The sequence below is a fragment of the Saccopteryx bilineata genome, chromosome 4 (genome assembly GCF_036850765.1).
Source record: "Saccopteryx bilineata isolate mSacBil1 chromosome 4, mSacBil1_pri_phased_curated, whole genome shotgun sequence".
NCBI classification, from domain to species: domain Eukaryota; kingdom Metazoa; phylum Chordata; class Mammalia; order Chiroptera; family Emballonuridae; genus Saccopteryx; species Saccopteryx bilineata.
The window spans coordinates 12,283,262-12,299,693 of record NC_089493.1 but is presented as its reverse complement, the minus strand read 5'-3'; the positions used below and the strand labels follow the sequence as shown (position 1 = coordinate 12,299,693).

The 16,432-nt window shown below is 39.4% G+C and overlaps 1 protein-coding gene across 1 annotated transcript in view; it reads right to left on the bottom strand.

The window, feature by feature from the left end:
• Positions 1-4,247: 4,247 nt before the first annotated feature.
• TRIP11 (thyroid hormone receptor interactor 11) overlaps positions 4,248-16,432 on the bottom strand; it is an 82,699-nt gene continuing 70,514 nt past the window's right edge. The window contains exons 17-21 of the mRNA XM_066277441.1: positions 14,447-14,528; positions 13,193-13,307; positions 12,640-12,756; positions 11,008-11,152; positions 4,248-7,503 (exon numbers count right to left, since the gene is read on the bottom strand). Coding sequence (XP_066133538.1) covers positions 7,283-7,503; positions 11,008-11,152; positions 12,640-12,756; positions 13,193-13,307; positions 14,447-14,528 — 680 coding nt within the window. The 3' untranslated portion in view covers positions 4,248-7,282. The remainder of the gene's footprint in view (positions 7,504-11,007; positions 11,153-12,639; positions 12,757-13,192; positions 13,308-14,446; positions 14,529-16,432) is intronic.

Below are 16,432 nucleotides of genomic sequence, written 5' to 3'. Positions count from 1 at the left end.
TACTATCAAAAAGACTTTTGGCCAGCCAGCACACTCTGCCTCGGAGGCCCAGAGCTGCACTTGGGAAAATAGCGAATGGCATCCTCTGTAGCCACCTCTGTTTCGTTGTCAGTTTTCTGACACTCAATATGTATTGAGGTTTGGGGCAAAGTTAATATAATTAATATAACCTTATAATAGCATGACACCGCATTTTCTGTTCACAATCCGCATACAATAGTGGATCCCCAGATTCCTGCATTTACCAGACCAGTAAAATCAACACCTCAAAAACTAGAGGAAACAATGTCATGCCATCAACTTTTAATTTCACCCAATAAAAATAAAAAAATATGTACAATTATCATATAGCATTAAAGAAAAGATTTTACACCAAGTATAGGAGACCATGTAAGGATCTCTGTGTGTCTGGATAGGATATTGAATTTAAACCACATTCCTAGAGAATTCAGGAACAGGAGAGGCATACGTTATTTGATCATCTCTATTTGTCCTACAAAAAGTAACACTGGCTGCTCCTTGTTACAGTGTTAGGACGTGTTATGTGAAAATGCCTCCAAAATAAAAAGAGAAAGTAGGAGGCGGTAGGAGGCTGAAATGAGTTGCTAATCCTGAGTTGTTAGGCGTCTTTTGACTGTTTTTTCCCTGAGTATGAGTCAAATTTCTTCTTTGAATTCATTACTCATAGTGGTTGGTTGGAATCTGGACAATTCAGATTATATGTAGTGTAGCCATTGTTGATTCTGATGTATTTTTCTGAGTTTTGAGATTTGGATTTTAAACTGAGGACTCTGTCTTCCCCACACGAGACCAGTGGCTGCTGATGTCTCTGCTGTTCTATTCTCATTTGAATCTTTTACTACGGCTTCCCAGAGGTCGCTGCTGCACGGCTTCATGGTCAGCAGGAGGCGCTGACACCTAGAGCCCACGTGGCTTCCACGCATTGCCGATGGATCTGGGTGCAGACTGGGAAATACTCACAGGCCAGGCTCATGTTGGCTGAGGCTCTCCTTCCTGCTGGGCTGCTTGGTTCTCCCCTGTGCCTGGGTCAGTTCTTGCCATTAGCCAGGACCCTTCATGGCTTTCTCTGTTCCAGGGTCTCCTTATTAAATGTCCCCTGGTCAGCCACTTGCTTCACCTGGAATTACAACCTGAGGCTAGCAAAACTGAGTTTTCTCCACGTTTCTTTCCTGGTTCACCCCTTTTAACTGATGAAGGGTCAAGTTTTTGCACAGCCCCCTCCCACCTCAATGGAGTTCACCCCGAAACAACAAAGTGGATGTTTGATTGGCTTGGTGCTGGAGAAGCCGGGATGCTTGCGGGGCTGGGTGAGACCCAGGCAGGAAGGCTACGGACTCCAGTCAGTGGTTCTTACCTGAAGCTCTAGAACTTTTTCAAAAATCAATGATTTTCGGTTGCTTGCGTGCAAAAGCAATTACCAGAACCCCCAAATGGTTGTTTTTGACCATTTTGGTTTTATACTCACTTTTTTCGCAGGGAGGACTGGCTGACCTCTTCACACTGCCATGGCCAGATGTCCATTGCTCCTAATACCTATATTGTCTATTCTTGAATGATTGAAATATATGACATACACTAATTAAAGGATGACAGTAGAAGTAACATTACTTTTCACCAAGGAAAGCTAATGTTTCAAGGGAAAAATTAGGAGTGAAAACAAAAGAATGGAAGTCAATTTCTCAAGTAGCAATTTTGTGGAGAATCAGTGTTTCTCATCACTATTTTCAACACAGGAGCTGCAGCTACCAAACGCAGCCCCAGAGAGAGCAACACGGGCTGAACGCACATAACTAGACGAATCTAGCTGCACGCTTGCAGGCACGAGGCACGCCTAATGCTTTAGGAGGATGAGTTTGAAATGATTCCAAAAGTTTTCAAAGACCACAAATTCCATCTATGTTTAAAAAAAACACAAAACCTCATTAGTCTAGAATTTGTACCTTTATCATCACCACCCCATTTCTATTCAGGGAGATTGCCTGAAAATTCCTTTTATAAAGGGATTAATGTATGTATGAACTCACAGAAGACACCATGGTTCTTTAAATAGACCTAAATGGAAGGCAACCTGAAACAAATTCATGTTACTTTGCTTCCAATCTTTTCTTTAGAAGAAATCGTGTTTCCCTTTACCAATCTGGAGTGGACCTTGCCCCTTGAATGTATTCATTCAAGAATATACATTGATCCACCATTCTTAGAGGAAAACATCTCACAGTGCAATGTCCTTCCACACTTAAATGCCTTATATTTTACAGAAAAGAATAATGTATCTTACATTTTTAACAGTCCTAGGAGGTCTAGGACACAACTTTACCAAACTCTTACATTAAGTTTACAAATATTTTCAGTCACTGAGATTTAATTTTTGAGGCTCAGAAGTAGTTCACTAAAGTCAAAGAATGTTAGAGCTGAAAGGAGAGTACTCACAGAAAACAGTAACAGCTGAAAATCATCACAGTTAAAATACCATCGTAGTGCAAATTATTAATTTCTTAACCCAGAAGGGCTAAAATTTGGATGCACAGTAGTAGCCAAGGCAGAAAACAAACTTAAGGGTTCAAACATTTGCCTTAAGTGATCCACTTACTAACATTCTTGAATTTTTCTTTATCTCCAGAACAAATACTGTGTATTTATCAAGGATCATTCAATTACTGGATGTATTAAATTATGACAATAACAAGCTGTAAAACCTTCAATCATGTCATACTTTCACATGACCTAGCCTCAAGGACAGGAAAACAAGTTCAGGTTACTAACGTTTTGTCTTTCGTTAGAATTGGTCAGGGCAAGCGCTGCCCGACGTTACATTCGCTAGCTTGCTTCCTCTGCGAGTGCTCACAGGGTGCTTCCTGGAACAACCACACCCTCCTCCCATCCGTCTGCTGGGCGAGTCAGGGCTTCGCAGCCTTTCTCACACTCTGGTCATGTGGACGTAAGTCCGGCTCTCCCACTTAATTGTGAATTTCTCAAGCCTCAGACCCTCCCCGGGCCCTCGGTTTTAGCCCATAAATCCCCCTGCCAATCTCACAGGAGAAAATTCCCACAACTTCCCTCCACCTAAATCCACCTGCTCTCCACATCACCCTCTCTCCCAACACACCTGTGCCAATAAAGGGAATCTTCTATCGAAGGCCAATCCCTCCATGTTCAGATTCTAGCAGATCTCCCTTCTCGGGACCCCTTCTCTCCACTCTCGCCACGCGTGAGCTTCCCAGCGGAATCCAACTCTCCCTCCACCCCACTTCTCTCTCCTTCTGATACCTTCTTCCCCCTCACAGTCTAACTTCTCAGAAGCCTGGTCTACACATACTATCTCCAATCGCGCATCTTAGGAATACGGCTTCTCCTCCCACAATTCCACCAACGCTGCTCTACGTCAAAGCCAACAACTCTCCGGTCCTTACAGCCGGGGAGTCTCCTCAGAGCTGATCTCACCAGGCAGCAAGCACTCCACACTTGTGACCTCTCCCGACCTCCTCGCAACAATTCTTGGCTTCCGTAACAAGCCCACATCGACCTACTTATCCACCTTTTGGCAGTAATCTCAACTCTGACAGCTGTATAGAAATAGAGATTTTTACAAAGCATTTCTACAAGTGGCACATTTATTCATTTAACAAAGACTCTGAATGAATGTGTCCTTTGATCCTTACAACCCCAGAGGTTTACTATATTGGTTGTTTCAGAGATGAGAAAAATCAGCCCCAGAGTCAAAGTAGTTTTGTTCAAGGTCACACAGAAAGGGTCTAACCAATCTACCTCTCAACTTTAAAAGCCATGTTCCTTCCAATACTGCCATCACATGAACAGTGAATAGTATTCAAGGTCCACATCTTAAGAAAGAATGCAGACATGACTGATTATCTCGCAGAAACAGCAAGGGCCCCATGATGCATAAAATCACCTCTGAACTGGAATAAAAAAGGCTGTCTGAGGGATCCTCTTCCACACGTTATCTTAGGTGAAGCATCTATGCGGTCGTTCATACTGAACATCGAGGCTCGAGGTACCCTCACAGCAGACATCCGGCGCACACTTGAAGACATGAGCTTCCGTAGTGGGTCAACTGCTGCTATAAACAACATGTGTAAGTCATTTCTCCCCTTCTAAAGAAAAAGTCAGCAGCTGTTTGCTAAAAAATCTTTTTTTTTATTGTGGATGAAGACATTGCCAACTCACATACATCATTTTCATTTGGAGTATTTTTTGCCTTGCAGTGCTCCTGAGAAATTCAGAAATGCATTGACTTTAGTGCTATAAAACACGACCCAGTATTACAGTTGGGCTGTAAATTTCCCACACTGGGTTATGTCTCTAGAAATCAAAAGACAACTTGGACAGAAACCTTAATAAGTTAAAAAGTAAACACTGGCAAATAATCACAAATGTCGGAACATTAAAAGTGCCATTACCTTTTCCATAGGAATATATAAAATAAATATCAAGTATCACTGACTTGATATTTACAAAATTACATTTTTTGATGGAAGACATTTTTACTACTTTGATATAGGAAAAACTTCATTAGCTTTAGAAATCAAGTTCAAATGCTGTAGGTTTGATGCATAATAGCAGTTTCTAACGAATTCTCATCAACCCCCTGTGCCTGAGGACAGTTTATTTTCCACCTACTGATGAAATATTTAGAGACATTTTCCTCCTTTGGATGAACTATTAAAAGGTTAAAATAACCATTAAAATAAACAGGAGGCTTTATTTGCAAGGGGGAGTATTTAATATTTTAATTGCTGGTTTTAAGGAAGTCATTTCTTTTCCTCAATTTTTTTTCTTTTACATCAATAATAGCAGGAACTGAAACTCAAACAACCATGATACAGAACTGTACTGAAATCAAATTCAGTGTCTGGCTAGGTTTTCTATTAATAGCAGTTGAAAACCATTAGGAATGTTGTGAAAAACTGTGGCAACTAAAGCAAAATTCAGCCACAAATTCTAGTAAGTCTGCAGAAGAGTAAACAGTAAAATTACTACAGTTAAAATATTGCAGTAAAATGTTCGCGACGTCCTATTGCTGACATTACAATTACATGCTTCATCACTATGGTTACTGAGACCCATGAGCAGATGGCTCATCTCTGACACAACTGAGTTTCAGAAAAGTAGATGAGTTATGTCTGGTTTAGATCAACAAACACTTAGTATGCATACCAGCGCGTACAGTTTCAATGATGATGGAACTGAAACGGTGGGCACTACAGCTTCAGTTCGAGGCCACATACTTAACCAGATCGCAGCCAAGTAAGGTCATGCTGTGATGTTTTGGATATGCAATCCACCTTTCAAGCTTATGTTAGACTCTAAAGGGGAACAGGCTGTTTTGAATAGAAAAGGAAATACTTAAAGTGTCATAAAAGGCATTTAAAATACAATGACATGCTATTTAAGTACCCATGACTTAAATTTTAAGTTTTATATTAAAAGAGAAAAATTTTTTGCATTTTCTATTTCTCCAAAATGAAAGATCAAGTGTCTTTTTTTTTAACTTAGAAACTTTTATTTTGGGTGCTCCACACTAAAAAACCTTCAATGGCAAGCAGCAAATAATTTAGGTTGGCCAGTGAAAGTATCTTTGAAAGGATCATATAAAATCCAAGGGTAATAATTTCATAAGAGAAATAATGAGCAAAAGAGAGAGGAGGCAGTTTGATAGTTCTAATATAGAACTGGTCTGACAACTTCCTTTAAAGTATACCAACTAAAGACTGGCAACGTAAATAAATTAGCTAAAGGGACAGGAAGTTGTGAAGCAGCAATGTCTCAGTCACTAAATTCTTCAGAAAAACCAGTTTTACCCATCAACACATAAAGACTTCCAATCTTCTAAATACAGTAGAATGTATACAGTTAATCACAGCAAAATTTACAAATAATCAAATTTAGCCCTGGCTGGGGCCAGGACTATTTATATATTTGGATTAGTATCATTTCCACCTTTCCTTGTTGTACAGATGTTTCTATTTTAAAGGCATCTTGAAATTTACAAAATCTGCAAGAAATGTCTTTAAATATACAACTTCAACAACTAATACAAACATGAACTTCCTGATTAATTTCCAAGTCAGGGGTGTTTACGGTAGGTTTCTAAAAAATTAAGGAAATCCTCCCTTATTCTTAAATTCCAAACACCTGGTGCTGGTGTTGCCGAAGAGATTTCACTGCCCTCTGTGACCCCGGAGATGAGAACGGACGGTCCCGGACTGATGTACCCCTCCTAGCGCCATTTCTGACCAAGGCAGGAGCTGTCACATTGAGTGATATTATTGATCATTACAGTTCTGTCAATGCAGCTGTAGATTTAACACTTATATGAAAGTTGTGCGTAAGAAAACAATTCATTTTATGATGATACTTTTAAAGAGATATCTTAGCTCTTAAAACCAAATCATATATTGATAGTATGTACCTGACAAGAGAACTGTTGATTCATGCAACAATTTAAGTGGATCTCAAGGGCATTGTGCTGAGAAAAGTCCATCTCAAAGGGTTACATCCTGTATGATTCCATTTATACAGCATTCTTGAAATGACAAAATCGCAGAACTGGAGAGCAGTCCGTGGCCGCCAGAGGCTGAGGGAGGGCTGGGAAGGAGGCGGCTGTGGGTATGAAGGCAGCATGAGGGCCCTGGTGCGCCTGGACTGTAGTGGTGGGTCACGTGGATCTACATGTGAGAAAATTGCATGGAACCAACACACATCCACTCTACCTCTGGACACCTTGGTCCTCCAGGGACAACACACAGTCCCCAACAGGGGACTCCCATACACTTCACATCAATCTTCTGCACCATACAGATAAGCCACTACTATTATTTTCCTCTTTCCTTTCTTTTTTTGGTAAATCTCTTGATTATCTTTAAGAGACAAACCATAAGTCTCTACCAGCTTAAATGAGACTAAAAATCAGAGAAGGATATAAAAAGCTGTTATGTAGCTATGAGTAGTTTTTGTGTCTCTTTTTGTTTTACTCATTTCTGTAAGTTAAAAAAATCAAATGTTTCTAGCCTATCAGAGAAGGAAAAAGGAAAAAAAGCAATAATATAGCAAATACTTCCTCCTGCAACACCTGCAATTTCTAAAAGCATTAAGAATATTTTTATTAAATTTAGAGAAAGTACAATCGCAAACAAATATATAACTTTTCCCGAAAGGCCACTTTGTGATAAAGTACATACACGTAGTGTTCATGGTTCTTTAAAGTGCGATACAGGTATGTCGTCTCTGGTGTGAGAGTCATCTATTGCTTCAAAAGGTCCTTCAGCACAACTCCAGCACTGTTGTCAGGCGACACTGGCAATGGTGTGAATGTGGGCAACACGTCTGCAATGGGTTTCAAAAGAAGATGCCCTGGCCCACCATGTCCAAGTCCAGCTGGGTTAATCAGAGGCACAGCCGCGGAGCGGGGAGCCAAGAACGGACTCAAATCTGTCCTTCTGCCAGACCTGGCTTCTGTTGTATCTAGATGACAAAACAGGAACTATTTAGTCTCCCATATGTTATTTAACCAACACTATACTCGTGTTTTAGGTTCCCAGACTTGGCCTCTAAACAGATTTAATTCATACACTGTTGGCTTCTGGATCTGATAAGCAGGGTCTATGAAATATAAGGTGAAAGAACAAGACTAGAGAAGGAAAAGGGGAGAGAAGACTATTGGAATGTACAGCTAATACTTCAGTAAACGCGTTAAAATTGCTTTATATTTAAATACAGGCTATACAACAATACACTTCATTTGCTATTGAAGGAGAACAAAAGTTCTTTTAGGATACTGGCTTTTAAGCTGGTAATTAAGATTCAGAAAGAACTTTTAAGCCTCCCTCCTTCCCGCCCCAGAGACTAGAGGGAAAGACTGGCTGCAGTACGGAAATCTTAGAGTGCTGGCTTCACGGCCGCATCTGAACTGAGTACGGAAACGGGGCTGCGGGCAGGGGCCTGCACCCCGCGCCCGTCCCAGTGTGTCTCAGTCGCCAAGCAAGCCTCTGCCGCCATGTGCTCTGCACGCCGTCAGCTCCCTGCACGCAGCCGTTCCCAGTGTGCAATCGCAGACCCTACATCGTCCCCTTTCTCCGCTGTGCGGAATCCCCTCTCTACCCAGTATGCCTGTCTGCCATTTTCATGCGTATGTGAATTCCCCAGGCACAGATGTTAGAATGTGACTTTCTCCCATTAACCTGTCTCTGTTCATTTGACTTTTAGCCCAGCCAGAACTTAGAAGGTAGAAGTATTTTTTTTACCTCCCATACTGCAACAGCTTTTTAAAAGGTGTTCTCTAAGTTACAAGGCAAACCCTCTACCCTTCTGAAAGATAAAGGACTTGAGAACTCGGTTTTCCCCAAATAACTATGGCAATAATAAAAAAAAACTGGCACCCATATTACCATAACAATCATATTTATATTAATTTACTAAAAGAAAAACATTACGTGCATTATATTACCGCAGTGATTTTCAACCTTTTCCATCTCATGGCACACATGAACTAATCACTAAAATTCTGCAGTACACCAAAAAAATAGATTTTTTGCTGATCTGACTAAAAAAAAAAAAAGGGTTTAATATTGATCATTCCACCAGATGGCTATTGTTGTGTTGGCTATAGCTATTTTTTTATTTGACAATCTAAGGGAAAAGAGCTCAGGCCTTGACTGAACAGTCAGGTGTTGCACATTTAAACTTGTGGCGCACCAGGGTGCCACAGCACACTGTTTGAAAATCAGTGTTACCTGATCATCTTTTACATTCACAGGTTTGAAAACAATTCTCAATTAAATTATTTCTCTATAAAGTTAGGCTGAACAATTGGTTCTTATTGGAACAGGTATTTAGTTTATGCCCTAATGTCTTGGTGAACAGAATTCTGCTTTATTTTCCCAAGACCACTAACTTCCTTGCTAAGAGACAAGCAGCCCCTTGAAGGCACCCCCTCCAGCGATGGGAGACTCAAGTAAAAGGCCTCCAAAACAAGGCAAGCACGATAAATTCACCAGCTCCACCCATCACTGAGCACCTCGGTCCTAACGCTGGACTTGACTGTGAAGGACAGCTCCACAAATTCTGAAAGAGCTATTTTGTAAGCTCTGATCCTAGCCATACACTTCCAAATCCACGGTTAAAGACTCAACTTACTATTATTACTTTTTTCATGCAAACCCTGGATCAACTCAGAACATCAGTGGCTTTTGTCTCTGATGAATACAAATCAGGTTGGGCACAGGGCTTGATAACTGACTTGGGGAGAGAAGGAAAGAGGGAGAAGGCAAGGAAGGGGACTGAGAGGGGAGAAGGGGAAAGAGAGGGAGACACTGCCATAATGAATTCTGGAATCTTTAAGATGCTACAACCTGGTGTGACAAGAAAAAGTGTTTTTTATACAGTCTACATCTGTTAAAGTGAAAACTTTTCACTAAATCTAGCAGCCAAACCATTTATCTAAACAACAAATTTTACCCCTTTCTCTTTCTAAAAAGGTTGAGGAAAATATAACTGTCTCAACAACTAAGCACTCCCTGGCCAGGTAACTCAGTTGTTAGAGCGTCATCTCAATACGCCAAGGTTGTGGGTTTGATCCCCAGTTAGGGCACACAAGAGTCAATGAATGCATAAATAAGTGGAACTACAAATCGATGTTTCCCCTTCCCTTCCCTTCCTCCCTTTCTCTTTCTCTTTCTTTTCTTTTCTTTCTCTCCCCTTTCCTCTCTCTCTCTAAAATCAATCAATAAATTACTAAGGAAGTTTTTAAAATTTCAGAATGTTATTTAATATTTTATCTAAATTTCAGTATCTGTCATTTGCTATAAACTTACGAGTACATAGTAGCATGTACCTTTACAGTCCAAATAGCGAATAACAGTAGCCTAAATTAAAAGATAAAGATTTCAGGGGCTAAAAAAGGAGACCTAACAATAAGGAATCTATAGTCTACAGGACGTACTTAAATTTCAACTCAAGAAATTTTACTGCATGCTAATATAGGGGATATGAATAAATATAACCTTATAAGCTAGTAGAATAAAAAATATAGACACAAACTGGCATACTACCAAACCATTCGCTGCTCAGCAGATCTTTCAGCATATAAGAACACTTTCTAATGTTCTTGGGTGTGTGAGCCACTTCATTAAACTACTCTTATAAATATTATATATTGAGCTTAACATTTAGATTTTCACAGGGAAAAAAATCTTTCTCGCCCTGGCCGGTTGGCTCAGCGGTAGAGCGTCGGCCTAGCGTGCAGAGGACCCGGGTCCGATTCCCGGCCAGGGCACACAGGAGAAGCGCCCATTTGCTTCTCCACCCCTCCGCCACGCCTTCCTCTCTGTCTCTCTCTTCCCCTCCCGCAGCGTGGCTCCATTGGAGCAAAGATGGCCTGGGCGCTGGGGATGGCTCTGTGGCCTCTGCCTCAGGCGCTAGAGTGGCTCTGGTCGCAACATGGCAACGCCCAGGATGGGCAGAGCATCGCCCCCTGGTGGGCAGAGCACAGCCCCATGGTGGGCGTGCCGGGTGGATCCCGGTCGGGCGCATGCGGGTGTCTGTCTGACTGTCTCTCCCTGTTTCCAGCTTCAGAAAAATGCAAAAAAAAAAAAAAAAAAAATCTTTCTCTAACTATCATTTTTCTGGTTAGAAATAAGCACCGCTGTTGAGGAAGAGAACAGGTAGCCCGCAGGGCTTCCCAGTTCACCGCCTCTTCCGAGCAGAGCAGTGCAGTGACTCAGCCGCAGAGAACAGTTACTCAGCGTACAAAGGAAACGACTTCATACTGTGTGCATTCATCTAAGCCAATAAAGTATCAGGTTACTGCAAGAACAAATGAAGCCAAAATAAAATGTCTTATTGGAATTTTGGAAGAAGTCATTGCACATTTTCAAAACACTAAAAATTTAGTTAATATCACTCTAAAACATAAGCATATATTAAACTTCAGTTTTTTAAATTGTAGGAAAAACAGATATCTGCTTTTACCTTGAAAACTTTCCGGTACATTCGCAGCTAGTTTTCTCCTTCCTGGTGAGTCCAGGGGTTTCATGTCACGAACAGAAAGCTTTGGTGGTGGGAGAGATGGATGAGATTCTGTTTCTAGAAATTTAACAAAAAGTTCTGAAAAAGACTAAGAAAAAATATTTGGCTTACATTAGGCAGATATTAAAATTGTATTTACTACAACGTAGAAAATATATTAGCTATTCTAATTATATATTAAAAAACTAGTCATGTCACCGGAATTATTTCTTTATAAATAACTTGATGAATAAAAGTGTTATAAGCACTTTAGTTACATAGGTATCAAGTAAAACCTTTAAGAATCTTTGATGGCAACACTTTACCAATTTATAGTTAGAATTAGACACCTGCTAACACTTAAACTTATTTTAACTTTTTGTAGACATTAAAACTTATACTGACAGAAAAAAATATTAAATTCCTATTTTTCTAAAGTAAAACCCAATCAATGAATACAGCAAAAGCTTATGAGTAATTTTATCAGATTAAAATAATGTAGTGTAGACTGTCCCTTTAAATTTTAAGCCATCCAATTTAAAATAGGGTTTTACCCTAGTTAGCTGTGGGTAGGTCACTTATCCTCAGTTTCCTCTTTATTAAAAAAAATAAAATAAGAAATAAACTCCACATTCTAACTCACAGTGCTACTCAATCTAACTGATACTCATCTTAAACCAGTACATAATGAGCACCATTTTTCAAGCACATTAACTGCCTCTTCCTGCCAGAATGGGAGTTTGCTGAGGGCAGGCACTTCACTGGTTTGCTGCTGCATCCCAGTGCTCAGCATTCCCAATGCTCACAACAGCTGGCTACATAGCAGGTCCTCACTAAGTGCACTCATTGGCTCAATGACCACTAGGATAGATACATACATGCACAAAATAAAGCTTCTGTCTTTAAGAATCTCATAATTTAGTAGTAAGATGAATGATCGTGTGCCCACAGCATCATGATCAAATACAAATAAAGAATTAGTTAATACTTTGAGAAATATAAGTACTATATAAGCCTGACTGGTGGTGGCACAGTGCAGTAAGAGTGTTGAGCTGGGTAAGAGTGTTGAGCTGGGACACTGAGGACCCAAGCTCAAAACCCCAAGGTTATCAGCTTGAGCACGGGATTGCCAGCTTGAGTGGGGGATCATGGACATGATCCTATGATCGCTGGCTTGAGTCCAAAGGTCGCTGGCTTGAAGCCTAAGGTCGCTGGCTTGAGCAAGGAGTCACTGGCTTGGCTGGAGTCCCAAGTCAAGGTACGTATGAGAAGCAATCAATGAACAACCAAAGTGCTACAACTATGAGTTGATGCTTCTCATCTCTCTCCCTTTCTCTCTCTCACAAAATAAAATAAAAAAATTTAAAAAGTATCATATAAATAAAAGCTAAAATAAAACCTATATGCAATGAACTTATTAAAACTGGCTTATTATCCTTAAGCTAATTATGTCTCTGGATCTCAGTTTCCACAACTTCAAAATAAAAGAACTGTACAAAATAACTTAAATAATCATGAAATCTGATTCTTTGCAAATGAATGTGATGTGCAATCATTTTACCATTCCTAGTCAGCAAAACTACAATCAGCTCTTACACTATTAAACACAGACTGCTGATTCGGTCTCAGAGGTGTGTTGGGAACACTTTTTGATCCTCCGCCAAGCCACCCAGTCATCCACCTGGTGACGCCGCCCTGATCTTCATTCAACAACTGAAAAATTATTTTAAAACAGAAATTAGTACAAAAAAAGAAAAAATAGGAATTATTTTTACATGATAACAGATGGTATCAAAACATGCCTTAGAAGTCCAATTCCTAGTAAAGTTTCCTACTGAGGGAGGCTACAAATACAATGTAATGTCCTCCCAAACACAATCTTGAATAAATGCTAAGGGCTGTCCCATCTCAAAATTTTAGCAATCTGATGAGAGAGGTGTGCAAGTTGCAAAACATTTAACTAATATACAAATTGAACAAGTTCCTTCACTGTAGTATGAAATAATGAGAAAATTATATTCATGCACATTAACTGCCTCCTTGGACTGCCAGAATGGGAAAAGTCACATAACACAGTGAAAGAAAATTGTATCAGATACCACTATTTTAGTTATAAATATACTCAGAATGGTTTTCATTATTCAGTTACCTGCTCCATTTCCTCCCTTTTGATACCCAGGATGTTTCCCATTAATCGTAACACTTCATGACGCTGATTTTTTGGTGTGTGGAAATGTCCAATGAAGAGGTTTCTCATTAGGACCCTATGAAAATTAAGGCAGAAACAGCTGAAGCTTACTCACCAAGCATCCTAACATTTAATGTGCCAAAATAATTAAAACTAAACATATAAATATTTAATTTTGCTTAAACAATTCTTAATTATAAAGAACATTAAACAATATATTTTAAAGTAAAACTTTAAAAAATCTTGTTATCTTTATTTACAAACATTTCAAACAAGTCTGATGTATACCTAAAAAGCCTCACTTGTGAGCCACCCACTTTCTTCAGCCCATAACACCCCGTGACAGCGGCCAGTGTGACAGCCACGCCTGCCTACACACGTGGCAACAGTTACGGGGACCCTTCTGGTCCCCCCCACCTTACACAGTAGTGATACTTTGTGTGCTCTTCAGTTATGCTTATATTTTCCCATTCAACATTTATTAAAAATTTGCTAATAACATGGAAATATTCAAAATATTAATGATACAGTACATATATGCCTCGATTTCAGACCTAATACATTTGAGAAAATATGTTCATTTTAGAATAAAGAGACAGCAAAAAGATGGTAAGAATAAACTTTTCATTTTAGAAATGTAGTGATGATGTCTTAACTCTTCCATATGGTTTTAAGAAAAAGAATTTGAGCCTGACCAGGAAGTGGCGCAGTGGATGGACGTTGGACTGGGATGCAGAAGGACCCAGGTTGAAGACCCCAAGGTCGCCAGCTTGAGCGCGGGCTCATCTGGTTTGAGCAAAAAGCTCACCAGCCTGGACCCAAGGTCGCTGGCTCAAGCAAGAGGTTACTCAGTCTGCTGAAGGCCCACAGTTGAGGCACATATAAGAAAGCAATCAATGAACAACTAAGGTGTCGCAATGAAAAACTGATAATTGATGCTTCTCATCTCTCTCCATTCCTGTCTGTCTGTCCCTATCTATCCCTCTCTCTGACTCTCCCTGGAAAAAAAAAAAGAATTTGAGCTGGAAAAATCTATTTAAAAGCCAAGAGAAGAGAAATTATTTTACTGACCCCATTAAAACTACCTACATCTCATCACTATATAAGAAAAAGAAAAGGCTTTTAAAAACCTAACCACTAAATATCCACATGTAGAACTTTTTACCATAAAAGTAATCTTCATAAACTACAGAAAAGTTAAAAGGCAGAGCATACTTGTCCACTTTTCCTTCTGTGCTGTTGACTAAGTCCATCAATTTCTTCTGTACATCATCCAGCATCTCTTGTCGGAGCTCATCTGTTTAAACGTGAATAAAGATCGTCATCAACTGATGAAAATAGCCTGGATAAATATGTAATAAGATTTAAGACACCTTGACTGTGAATTTTGAATATACGCACTTCATCTAATTAGGAATATTCAATTACTAGCATCTCATTTCTTGTTTGGTTCAGTGAACTAGGTTTGCTGGTACAGAAATTTCCTACAGGCATTAATTCACATGGCTTGCCCCCAATAAAGTAATCAATTCTTTAGAAGAAAATTAAAAAAACAAAAAAAAAGGGTTCATTCTCTTCAGGAACTTAATAGCAAAGGAAAGGTTTTCAAATGTTTCCTTGCCTGACACATTTCCAGAGCCCTCTTTAATGGGAAGAAATGGAAAGGACAATTTTAGATTTTCCTTTTTCCATTTTCCTGGTTGCACTCTGCTTTTCGATGAGCTAAGAAAAGTATCTAACACAACTAAGACCATGACTCAGGATGTAGCTCATAGGGCAAATTCCGGGGTAAATTGCAAAATACAATTCATATCTCTCATTCTAACTTATTCATCAAGATACTGTAACTTATGACTAGTTCAGAAGGATGTCTGCACTATTTTATTTTAAAATTCTTAATTAAAAAGGAAGCCAAATCTGTAAAATGTTGGTGGAATAGTTTTAATTTGAGCAGTATTAAAAGCAAAGTCTAGAATTTCAACAGGAAACAGTTAATAAATTCACCCATGCCACTGGGCCAGGAATTCCTAGACTATGGAACTCTCCGCCAATCCCATGGAGCTTACACCTGCTACTCCAAAATGGACAGGATGAACTGATGGAGGTCCTTACTAACGTTAAGCTAGACTACTAATTTCTCTCTGAAAGAAATTAAAATTGCTTCACAGCAGAGCTCTGTATTTCAAATCAGAAATGCTCCCATCCACACACTCCACTCTGACCTCTTTCCACAAACCTACTCTTTGAGTTACGCTACATTTTGCTAGTAGTAGCTGGATACAAGTTCCCTTATTAGACAGATAATATGCAAATATCTTCTCCCATACTAAGGGCTGTCATTTCCATTTCTTGATGGTATTCTTGAGGTACAAAAGTTTTCAATTCTGCTGAAGTCCCAATTTATTTTTTTCTTTTCTCACTTGTGCTTATAGGCCATAGCTACTTTACATGTCAAAATGCTGTCTAACTCACCATCATAAAGATTTATTCCTATGCTTTGTTCTAAGAGTTTTACAGTTTTACAGGTAGGTCTATGACCCATTTTGAGTGAATTTTTGTGCATGGTGTGAGGCAGGGGTCTAATTTTGTGCTTGTGCATGCGGCTACCCAGTTGTTCCAGCATCCAATGTTGAAAATACTATTCTTTTGGACTCTTGTTGAAAATCTATTGACTATAAAAGTATGGTTTATTCTGGACTTTCAATTCCCACTACAAGACTTCTGTGCGTGATTTTTCTCCTGCCTGGAAAGCTCTTTTCCATTGGCACTAGCCTACTAACTCCTGGTCATGCTCACGTCTTCGTTCCCAGATCACAGCCTCAAAATGTTTTTCTGAACCTTACTGATGGAGCCAGGTCCATTTATTTGCTTTCTGTTTTCGTTCTGTCTGTACAATGCCTCACATTCTGACTTACATGTAGTGTAAGTGTACATACAAAATAACCAGTTTAACCTTTTGCAATGGCTTATGGGTTTTCTAAATTGCAAAAATCTGAATTGCAAAATGTAATTCATATAATAGGTTAACGTTGCCAAAATAGAGATGGTTGCCATAACCATATTATATAAGTGAGGTTTGTGTTCGGAAAATCTACTACAGTTTCCCTTCCTGTCTTTCCAGTAAGAAATTTAAGCTTGGACATTAAAAAAAAAGAAAAGAAAAGAAAAGGAAAAAAGGAAGAAAGAAAGAAAAGAATGAGA